Source organism: Anolis sagrei, chromosome 4 (assembly GCF_037176765.1).
Source record: "Anolis sagrei isolate rAnoSag1 chromosome 4, rAnoSag1.mat, whole genome shotgun sequence".
NCBI classification, from domain to species: Eukaryota; Metazoa; Chordata; class Lepidosauria; order Squamata; family Dactyloidae; genus Anolis; species Anolis sagrei.
This window is the reverse complement of record NC_090024.1, coordinates 82,595,438-82,606,757: the sequence shown is the minus strand read 5'-3', so window position 1 is coordinate 82,606,757 and position 11,320 is coordinate 82,595,438. Positions and strand designations below refer to the sequence as shown.

The following is an 11,320-nucleotide window of genomic DNA, read 5'->3' as shown; positions in this document are numbered from 1 at the left end:
CTCTGTGATCGCTAAGGGTGTACATTGATCTACTCACATTTGCATGTTTTCGAACTGCTAGGTTGGCAGGAGCTCCCCCCGCTCCCCCGATTCAAACCACCGACCTTTCAATCAGCAAGTTCAGAAGCTCAGCAGTTTAATCCAATGCACCACCAGGTTTATTTACTGTATAAATAAACATAATAGTAGTAAGGGGGCCTCTCTACTGCAGAATGAATGCAGTTGGACAAACGTTAACTGCTCAATGCAATAGAATCCTGAGATCTGTAGTTTTGCAAATCCTTGAGCCTCCTCTGCCATGGAGTGCTGGTGCCTCACCAAACTACAACTCCCAGGAGACTTGAGAATGCTCTTTGAATGTGGGTGAACTATAAATCCCATTAACCACAACTCCCAAGTGACAAAATCAATTTTTTGAGTGATGGTCACTCCTTGGGTTAGTAGGGTCTTGTGCCCAAATTTGGCAGCAATTCGTCCATTGGATTTTTAATTATGTTACTCATTGTTTGGATCCACATGTGTTGGTGTGGCCCACTCTGGTGGTCATGTAGGTTCTGTGTGGGAGGTTTGGCCCAATTCTATCGTTGGTGGGGTTCAGAATGCTCTGTGATTGTAGGTGAACTATAAATCTCAGCAACTACTACGCCCAAATGTCAAGATTCTATTTCCCCCAAACTGCACCAGTGTTCACATTTGGGCATATTGAGTATTCGTGCAGAGTTTGGTCCAGATCCATCATTGTTTGAGTCCACAGTGATCTCTGGGTGTAGGTGAACTACAACTCCAAAACCAATGGACACTGCCCACCAAACCCTTCCAGTATTTTCTGTTGGTCACGGGACATTACATTTTTATTTATATAGATTTAATTTAATTAACTGCCAGCGTTCAATGCAATAGAATCCAGAGACCTGTAATTTTGCAAGTCCTTGAGCTTCCTCTGCCCTGGAGTGCTGGTGCCTCACCAAACTGCATGGCCTTGAGCCAGGTCAGATCAAGAGGTGTGGGACTGCATTGACTCCTTTTGCAGTGGAGAACCTATGCAGAATGACTCGAGAGCGAGTGCGCCAGCGCGCCCCCTGCCGGCCGAGCCTTGGAGGCGCCCCTCCTGGGCCCGGGGGCTGCCCTTGCTTTTTCCCCCTGGCCAGGTCTGCGCCGGGTGTTTGTTTTCCTGTGCGAGCCTGCTTGCCTGCCTGCCTGCTTGCCTGCCCCTTTGCCTTTGCCTTGGCCAGACGGCGTCTGCCCCGCTCAGAGAAACTCGCGCGATTTCCTCCCCGGCCTCCCCTTATCTCGCCCCGCACGTTGCCTCTCGGTGACTAATCGCACAATAACATTGTCTCCGGATCAAATCAAAGCCCGGGGCTGTTTACCCGGCGCTCTATAAAAGCAGCCGCGGGGAAGGCGGGCCAGGCAGAAGCGCTCCGGCAAGCAAGGCAGCCAGTCAAGACTCAGGAGCCGACCCGCTTTTACCAAAAGGATACTTTACACTCGTGGGAAAAAGAGAAAAAGAAACACAATGGGGATGGATTACGCGCGGCTCATCCTTCCTCTGCTCATGGTCATGAGCCAAGGAGTTCCGCGGGCAGGTAAGAAAGAGATGCCGCAAGCTTTTCTTTTGGAGGAGATCCTTGCTGGATTTTACAGCCACCTTTTGACGGAGAGGCTGCCCAGGAAGGTGGGAAGCCCTCTGAATGGATGCAGTTTGACACCACTTTCCTGCCAAGGCTCAAAGCTATAGGATTCTTCTCTGCCAAAGATTGATGCTTACCTCACTAAGCTGCAACTTCCAGGATTCCTTGAGCCGTGGGGTCAAACTACATTCATTCCACAAGCAGGCAGGGGCAAACTTTAGTCCTCCAGGTGTTTTGGACTCCAACTCCCACCAATCCTAACAGCCTCAGGCCCTTTCCTTAAGCGGCTGAGGGAAAAAAGAAAAGGACCTGAAACTATTAGGAATGGTGGGAGTTGGAGTCCAAAACACTTGGAGGGAAGGCCCAAGTTGGCCCATGCCTGGAATAGATGCAAACCTCTGGCTAAGCAGGAGGGCAACTAAAATGATCAAGAGAACAAGCTCAATGAGGAGCGGCTTAAAGAGCTGGGCATGTTTAGCCTGAAGAAGAGAATGGTGACAGGAGACATGATAGCCATGTATAAATATGTGAGAGGGAAGAAGGAGCAAGCTTGTTTTCTGGAGACTAGGGCACGGAGCTATGGCTTCAAACTACAAGAAAGGAGATTCCACCTGAATATTAGGAAGAACTTCCTGACTTTGAGAGCTGTTCAGCAGTGGAACTCTCTGCCCCGGAGTGTGGTGGAGGCTCCTTCTTTGGAGGCTTTTAAACAGATGCTGGATGGCCATCTGTCGGGGGTGCTTTGAATGCAATATTCCTGCTCCTTGGCAGAATGGGGTTGGACTGGATGGCCCATGAGGTCTCTTCCAACTCTATGATTCTATGATAGCCTTTGGGGCCAGGGTTGCTTCACTGCTTTGTCATATTTTGAACTGAACTGACTTTCCTCCCAAGTTCACACTAAATAAAGGCCCCAATTTGAAGGAGGATGTCTATTGGGGAGGTGTGTCAATGTGTTGAAGGAATGCTCTTGGGCACTACTTTTCACTGCCACGGTTCGTCTCCAGAGGTACCAAACTGCAAGGCTCACGAGTCCATCGCACTGAGCCATGGCAGCTAAAAGTGGTGTCAAAGGGGATTCATTCTACAGTGCAGATGCTCCTTAAAGGCAGAGAATGTTGGGATCCTTCGCCTGGATCAAAAGATCCTTTTAGCTTATGGAGGTTGGGGTTGCGATGTGGCCTCAAGTTTTGCAGAATGGGGGCAGAAGGAGGGGAAGTCATAGGGAGAGGCTTGTTTTCTGCTGCCCTGGAGACTATGGACCCTTCCACACAGCCCTGTATCCTACATAATCTTAGTGTGAACTCCGATAACCCAATTCAAAGCAGATATTGTGGGGTTTTCTGCCTTGATATTCTGTGTGGAAGGACCCACAGATAACCCAGCACAAAGCAGATATTGTGGGGTTTTCTGCCTTGATATTCTGGGATATAGGGCTGTGTGGAAGGGCTCTAGGATGTGGAGCAAACTACAGGAAAGGAGATTCCACCTCAAACTACAGGAAAGGAGATTCCACCTTAATATAAGGAAGAACTTCCTAACTATACGAGCTGTTCATCAGTGGAACTCTCTGCTCTAGAGTGGGTGGAGGCACCTTCTTTGGAGGCTGGATGGCCACCGTTTGGGGCTGCGATTTTCTTGCTTCTTGGCAGTGGGTTGGACATGAGGTCTCTTCCAAGTCTATGATTCAATGGAAAGCATGAGTCCCATTTGGCTGGCACCTGGGAAGGGATATGCCTGAAGGTAAAGTTGAGCTCAGAGCTGCCCAGAATGGAGCTGGGAATGCAGTTTGGCACATGGACCAGGATGCCCTTTCCTAAATAAACAAAATACAAACCTGAAGGAGTGGGGAAACCCGCTATGATTTCTTTGGAGTGTGTCCTTCCCCGGATTAGTCTTTTTCTAGTACCTATGGGAGTGTTTTCGCAGCATCTTCCGCAGAGCTGAAAAGTTTCCAAGGGCTCATTCATGCTATAGAATGAATGAAGCCTGACACTGTCAGGGTTCAATGCTATTGAATCGCGAGAGATGTAGTTTGACAAGGTTTTGGTGCCTCATGAAACTTCAAATCCCAGGATTCCATAGTAGTGAGCTATGGCAGTGAAGTGGTATCAAAACCTATCAATGCTACAGTGTAGATGCCCATCACTGCTGCATTGTGAGAGTACTATGATTCCACTTTCACTGCCATGGCGAGATCCTCGCTTCTCAGCTAGGTAAAGATAAAGGTAAAGGTTTCCCCTTGACATTAAGTCTAGTTGTGTCTGATTTTAGGGGGTGGTGTTCATATCAATTTCTAAGCCAAAGAGCCGGTGTTGTCCATAGATGCCTCCAAGGTCATGTGGCTAGCATGACTGCATGAAGCCCTGTTACCGTCCCGCCAAATTGGTACCTATTGATCTACTCACATTTACATGTTTTCGAACTGCTAGGTTGGCAGTAGGAACCCTTGGGCATCACTAAACTACACACTTCAAATTCCCACACCATGTTGTGTGGCAGGTGAACTGGAACAACAGCAGTAGGCAAGCTTAGAGTGCTAGAACCAGTGCCACATTTAAAATCATAGAATCATGGAGTTGGAAGAGACCTCATGGGCCATCCAGTCCAACCCCCTGCCAAGAGGCAGGAAAATTGCATTCAAAGTACCCCCGACAAATGGCCATCCAGCCTGTTTAAAAGCTTCCAAAGAAGGAGCCTTCACCACACTCTGGGGCAGAGAGTTCCACTGCTGAATGGCTTTCACAGTCAGGAAGTTTGTCCTAATGTTCAGGTCTCCTTTCTTGTAGTTTGAAGCCATTGTTCTGCGTTCTAGTCTCCAGGGCAGCAAAAAACAAGCTTGCTTGCTCCCTCCTCCCTATGACTTCCTCTCACGTATTTCTTTCTGTAGAGCCCACCTTTGCTTCTCACTAGGTCCAAGGATATATCAAAATTGTAGAATGAATACAGTGTGATGCTACTTAAACTACCATGGTTCAATGCTATAGAATTATGGGAGTTGTGTGGTTTGGTGAGGCACTCTTTGGCACAGAAGGCTAAAGACTGTGTAAATCTACAACTCTCGTGATTCCATAGCACTGAGCCATGGCAGTTGAAGCAGTGTCGAACTGCATTCATTGTGCACTGTAGATGCACAGCACTGGCCAGGCTCCTCTTCTTCCCTTCTCCACTCAGCATCTCCTCTCCTTTGCTTCTCCTTCGCAGATGCCGCGGAGCTCGGTGCGTCTAGCAGTGCTGAAAAGCGTCCCTCCAGCGCCCTCTCCCCGCTGCGTCGGGCCAAGCGCTGCTCCTGCTCTTCCCTGATGGATAAGGAGTGTGTCTACTTCTGCCACCTGGACATCATCTGGATCAACACCCCCGAGTGAGTCTTGCCTCCTCCGCCTTCGGGCTAAGCCCTTAATGTAGTTTTTATCGCCCTGGGATTGTAGTCGAAAGTTGCTGCTTCATTACTTTGGAAGGCGGCATCTTCCTATCGCTGCCTTATCTGCCTGGTGCTACCAAGCAGCTGGTCCGAAAGAGCTGCAAATGGGAGGTCTAAGTGCACCTGATGTTTGATTGTATGCACTTTTGAAACTTGCAATCTGGGTTCGATGCACATACGCTAAACCTAAGCAATTGTACTGTAGTGCAGTAAAAGCAGACATCAAGGCCATGGTATCAGAAAACACCACTAACAGCAGAATCCTATGGAGCCCCCAGAGGCGCAGTGGATTAAACCCCTGTGCTAGTAGGACTGAAGACCGACAGGCTGCACGTTTGAATCCAGGGAGAGGGTGGGTGAGCTCCCTCTCTCAGCTCCAGTTCCCCAAGTGGGGACATGAGAGAAGCCTCCCACAAGGATGGTAAAACATCAAACATCTGGGTGTCCCCTGGGCAACATCCTTGCAGATGGCCAATTCTCTCACACCAGAAGAAACTTGCAGTTTCTCAATTCGCTCCTGACATGACCATAAAAAAAGCAGAATCCCGTTGGCTTTGGTTCTAAATCTCCTGGAGACTCCTAGGGCTTACTATCAAGGAAGCATGTGCTTTAAGCCTTAAATGTGTGGCTGTAATCTCTAAAACCCATGAGATTGATAGCAGCCATAAGCGTGCTCACTTGTGACCCTTGCAGATGGCAAAGAGAAAATACTTCTTCATAAAAACAAAATAAAATATGAAAACCTTCCTCTCATAGGCTGGGAATGCTTAGGCTTGTAGTCCGTTTTCCCAAAGTGGAAAACTCCCATTATATTCAATTTAATGATTATGTCAAGGAGCCCCCAGTGGTGCAATGGGTTAAACCCTTGTGCTGGCGGGACTGAAGATCAACAGGTCACAGGTTCAAATTTGGGGAGAGCATGGATGAGCTCCCTCTGTCAGCTCCAGCTCCCCATGCAGGGACATGAGAGAAGCCACCCACAAGGATGATAAAACATCAAAACATCCGGGCATCTCCTGGGCAACATCCTTGCAGATGGCCAATTCTCTCACATCAGAAGCAACTTGCAGTTTCTCAAGTTGCTCTGATACACACACAAAAATGATTATGTCTAAGTAAGCAAAAGGAGAACTTTGTTGTGAACATACTCAGTTTTTGCAGCCTTATCCTGACCTGGCCCCCAAGTAATGTTAAATAATTCTGGGAATCTACAGGCCTTACTTTATAAGATAATATACTTCATTAACGGTTACTTAACATAGCAACGTTAAAGCCGATTCAACTGCTTTTGGCTGTGTGTGCACCTGTGTCTTATCTTACTTTAGTTCATCTATAAACCAAGTAGTTTGCAGAGGCATTTGCTTGTGAATTGCAGCTTTAATACATTAGTTTAAGTCAAAATCTGTCCTCATTCTTTCTGTAGACTTCAACTACTTAAAGCAATAATGTTAGGGTGGGACTGCTGTTAGCTTGTCAATTTTGCAGAAGAGCAAAGAAAATCTTAGGGTTCTTCTAGACAGGACCTTTATCCCAGGATATTATCCCATATTTTCTGCTTTAAACTGGATTATATGAGTCCCCACCACCAGATAATCTGGATAAACAGAAAACCTGGAATCAGATCCTGGAATATAGGGCTAGTCTGGAAGTGTCCTTAGAACAGAGTGGGAATCATAACCTCCAGATGTTTCAAGACTGCAGCTCTAATGCCAATGGTGAGGAATGCTGGGAACATGGCCATACAGCACGGAAACGTCACAGCAACCCAAATTAGCCTGAGCCATTTTATTTTTCAAAAATAAATTAGAATCCTAGAGCACAATCGCTGCAAGTGAAGCTAACCTTTCTTATTTCTTTTCTTCCTGACAGGCGGACTGTGCCATACGGGTTGGGAAGTGCTTCTCGAATCAGGCGCTCCTTGGAAGACTTACCTCTCAGAAGCCTTCAAGGATCTCCTAACCGATGCCAGTGCGCAAATCTGAAAGACAAGAAATGTGTCAACTTCTGCAAAGCTGGAAAAGAAAACTGGTATGTACTGCCTTGTTTTTTTTTTGTCCACTGTAATGAACTAAGCAAATAGACTCCAATATACTTACTCAGCAGCTTAAGTGAGGATCCCCTGTGGCACAATGGGTAAAACCCTTGTTCTGACAGGACTGGTGACTGAAAGGGCAGTGGTTCGAATCTAGGGAGCTGGGTGAGCTCCCGTCTACCAGCGCCAGCTTCCCATACAGGGACATGAGAGAAGCTTCCCACAGGATGGTAATACATCTGGGCATCTCCTGGGCAACATCCTTGCAGAGAGCCAATTCTCTCACACCAGAAGCCACTTGCAGCTTCTCAAGTTGCTCCTGACACACACAAAAAAGCAGCCTAAGTATTACTAAAGGGATTTCATCAGAATTTGGGTGCCTGCCCTGATGGGAGTTTTAGTCCAAAGATAACATTTCCGTGCTCTAGATTTGAGCCACAATCACCTGAACAGTCATGTTCCTATTGAACAGAAGACGTTAACTGTATCAGGATTTTCAGAAAGCTTAATGTAACAAAGTTAGAGTTGCATATTGGATAGATTATTAGATTTACACCATGATGCAAACATCAATTCAGCATAAACTACCTCCCAGATAGAATTGTGGTGGAGGACAGGTATAGAGAAAGGGAAGGTTTCAGATATAATTAATAAACACAAGAAAATAGTGGTCTATGTATGGAATGCATTTTTTTCTCATAGCAATTCTTCTGTTTTTCTTCCCAATTTATACAGGACGCAGTCCACTACAGAGAAAGGATGGAAATACCTTCTTAAAAACAGAGACTGCAAAGGGCTTGGGTGTGCATTCAGGCAATTAGCCAACAGCAAGAAAATGAGAAGGTGAGTTGGTCTTTTGCATCTGTAATTGAAATAAACATCTCTGCAATTCAGTACAAGGCACAAAGCATTAGGAATTGTTGCAGCTGGGAAAAAAGAGTTGATTTTGCACCATTTTACTACACCATTGCACATAATGAGATTTGAGCATCCATGGTTTTAGCAGCTACAGATTGCACTGGAACCAAATCCCAGCAGATACTGAGGGCCCACTTTATGTTGTTGTGGAAAATATGTTATACCATTGCAGGATCCAACACTAAGTTTTGCTACAGATGATAATGGAAGTAACTCCAAAGGGTATTACAACTTTTCCTTATATAGTTTAGTAGTTCAATTGTGTACTTCATATGAGATATATAGTTCACCTTTCTGTAGCTTATACCATTTGTAGAAAGCTTGAGCCAGTACTTCTGTCTTTGAGGACTTCAGGAGAAAGAGACACTCTCTACTGGAGAAGACTCTTCTATGCAGTCTTTAGAACAAACAGCAATTGGACAACATGTGAATTTAGGCCCCTTCCACATTATCTGCTTTGAACTGGAATATATGTCAGCGTGGACTCAGATAACCCAGTTGAAAGCAGACATTGTGGGATTTTCTGCTTTGATATTCTGGGATATAGGGCTGTGAAGAAGGGACCTTAGTGAGCAACTCTTTTACCATCTACCATCTCTTATATCCATATCAGGATGAAATGGACACTCTATTAGATTAAATATACCAATTTTTGTATAGGAGGATCTGTGTTTCACATGTGTTCTCAAGACTAGCATGGAAAATTAATAATAATAATAATAATAATAATAATATCCAGCATATAGATCTCATTTGCTGTGACATACTGTGTTTTTGTGTCAGTAAAATAATAATAATAATAATAATAATAATAATAATAATAATAATAATAATATGACTTTATTTTTATACCCCGCCTCCATCTCCCTGAAGGGACTCGGGGCGGCTTACGGAAGGACAAGGATTACCAATAAAACAGACACAGTAAAAACAATCAATAACAACAAATAATAAAAACATTAAAATCAATTAACATCATAAAAACAATACCCAGGCTGGCCAATTTGAAACTGGGTTCAGGCTCAGAGTAAGTGCAATGATTCCTTGGGAGGGCCAAGGCAAAGTGAAATAGTCAGAAGGCTGGGTTGCCAGGGCGGTGTCCTTGGCCAATAAAGTGTCATAAGTACAGGAAAGGGGCCAACTAAAGTGCCAAAGCTTACATAAGGTCGGGATAATTCTCAAGTGAACTGCATATGTGCTTAGTAATTTGGATGATTTAAAATTTTCAGCAATATATAACTAAACAGAGTAGAATTCATGATGTTCATGTCTATAATACATACCAGTATGAACATATGATCTCTAAATGTATTTGATTTCTTGTTTCTGCAGGTTGGATACCATCAGTAATAGCATCAAAGCTTCTTTCAGTATTGCCAAACTGAAGAGCGGGCTTCATAAACCAAAGCAGCTGAAGCATAACCGAACATATAAAAAGCAAAATGTTTGGGAAAGCCTGAAGACAACGTCTTAGTGGAAAGATCGCCAGCCCTAATCCTCGAGTCATCGAGATTTACTGACAAAGCATTGCTGAGGCTCTGTTTTGACTTCTTAACATTCCTCTCTAGGAAGAGATCAAGGAGTGTTGTTCTAAATATTAACTCTCTAAAGGTAAAGGAGGGCCCAAATGAATCTTCCCTTCGGACAGATGACAAAGCAGTTAAATACTGCCATCCTCTTGGAATTCAGCTGAACGGGTTGGGTCCAAGAGAATTCCTTAAATGGACTTTCCCCCACGTGGACTATCAGAAGAAGAAGGGATACATTTGGGCTCCGGTTGTGAAGAAAGGAGAAAACTGAAGCAACATGAGCTCATTCAGTGTGGAAGGTTTTGGATGGAGCAGCTCAAAAAACAATGCACATCTGAATTGTGATCAAGAAGATCAGAAATTCAGTGGTCAAGCTTTGAAAGAAAATACTGCTGTAGCTTTGACTCTGAATGCAAGTTGATTCTGCTACTTTGATCAGAACCCATCTCCTATGTAACAAGTCTACCTCACATTCTCTGGCTTGCACTTTCGCCAAAGTGTTGTTCAAACTTTTTGTGACTTTCAAATGTCACATGAATCTTATTTAATTTTGTTGTACCAGTCATGAACACATGTAGCTCACTGTTTAGTTCCTTTTGAGTTTTCAGGGCTGTGGGTCAAGAGCTGTCCGTGTTCTAAAAAGCGATGGGGAAATAATATTACAGTCCTCTATTTGAGATGTAACACAATTGTACAGCAGAAGTAGATGTCACTGTGTTCCAGTGGGTCATACTTTCAAACAAGTGTGCTTAGGATGGAGGTGTAAAGAGTTTTAAATACATGGGAATTCAGCATGTTTTTAAAAACTGCGTAAACAAACACCATCAGAGAAGACCTTGCTGTGTTTGATGTCAAGTGGAGATCTGGGTCACCAATATTTTGAATAGATACAGAGGGCCCTTCCAGACAGGCTTTATATCCCAGGATCTGATCCAAGGTTTTCTGTTTATCCCAGATTATCTGGCAGTGGGGAGACGTGTAATCCAGTTTAAAGCAGAAAACCTAGGATCTGATCCAGGGATATAGGGCCTGTCTGGTTCTCAGCTGCCTAGGACTGATCTCAACAAGTTGGGAGGTCTTTAGTATAATTCTAGAGAGCAAGAAAAAATATAGCAATCTCTAGAAAGAGAAGAAAGTTTAAAGTGATGGTGTAAAAGTCAAAGGTTAATATTTGTGGCTGTTACTAGTTCAATTTCTCTCTGACTGTATTTGTTGAGTAAGGTCTGAACTTGATTTTGTATGATGTGCTTTTTTAAATCTATATATAATATATTTATATTCATGGAGCTGTCATTATATTTACTATGTTGAATATACATTGAACAGGCCATATTGGTCTATGCATGTCTTACATATTTCTGTATGAAATTTGGAAAATATCTGATGCCTGTTAAGGTAAACATATTATAAATAAATATTTTAACTACTACATGAGTCTCTTTCATGGTGTTCGATTGCCGAAACTAAAAAAAATCCATTGTTTGGTGAGACTAAACTGTCCCAGTTCTGTCTTGGGGGAGTTTGCAATGAACTAATACAAAATGGTTCAAACTTCTCTTATTGAATGGCTATTGGATCTACAGATGGCAACTGATGACACTTTTTACTACATGTGGTTAAAGTACAGTAGAGTTTCACTTATCCAACATAAATGGGCCGGCAGAACGTTGGATAAGCAAAAATGTTGGATAATAAGGAGGAATTAAGGAAAAGCCTATTAAACATCAAATTACATTATGATTTTACAAATTAAGCACCAAAACATCCTGTTTTACAACAAATCGACAGA

General features: G+C 44.0%; 1 protein-coding gene across 1 annotated transcript; it reads left to right on the top strand.

The window, feature by feature from the left end:
• Positions 1–1,235: 1,235 nt before the first annotated feature.
• EDN1 (endothelin 1) lies at positions 1,236–10,960 on the top strand. Its single transcript, XM_060774823.2, has 5 exons — positions 1,236–1,586; positions 4,836–4,992; positions 6,922–7,080; positions 7,820–7,927; positions 9,335–10,960. Exons 1-5 carry the CDS (start codon positions 1,517–1,519, stop codon positions 9,474–9,476), a joined length of 636 nt encoding a protein of 211 aa, XP_060630806.2. The 5' UTR covers positions 1,236–1,516; the 3' UTR covers positions 9,477–10,960.
• Positions 10,961–11,320: the final 360 nt, after the last annotated feature.

Bases quoted from the DNA above. Each gene is read 5' to 3' on its own strand.
- EDN1 (XM_060774823.2), top strand. From the start codon at position 1,517: ATGGGGATGGATTACGCGCGGCTCATCCTTCCTCTGCTCATGGTCATG. The intron at 1,587-4,835 runs GTAAGAAAGAGA...TCTCCTTCGCAG, and splicing joins CCAAGGAGTTCCGCGGGCAG to ATGCCGCGGAGCTCGGTGCG. The intron at 7,928-9,334 runs GTGAGTTGGTCT...TTGTTTCTGCAG, and splicing joins AACAGCAAGAAAATGAGAAG to GTTGGATACCATCAGTAATA.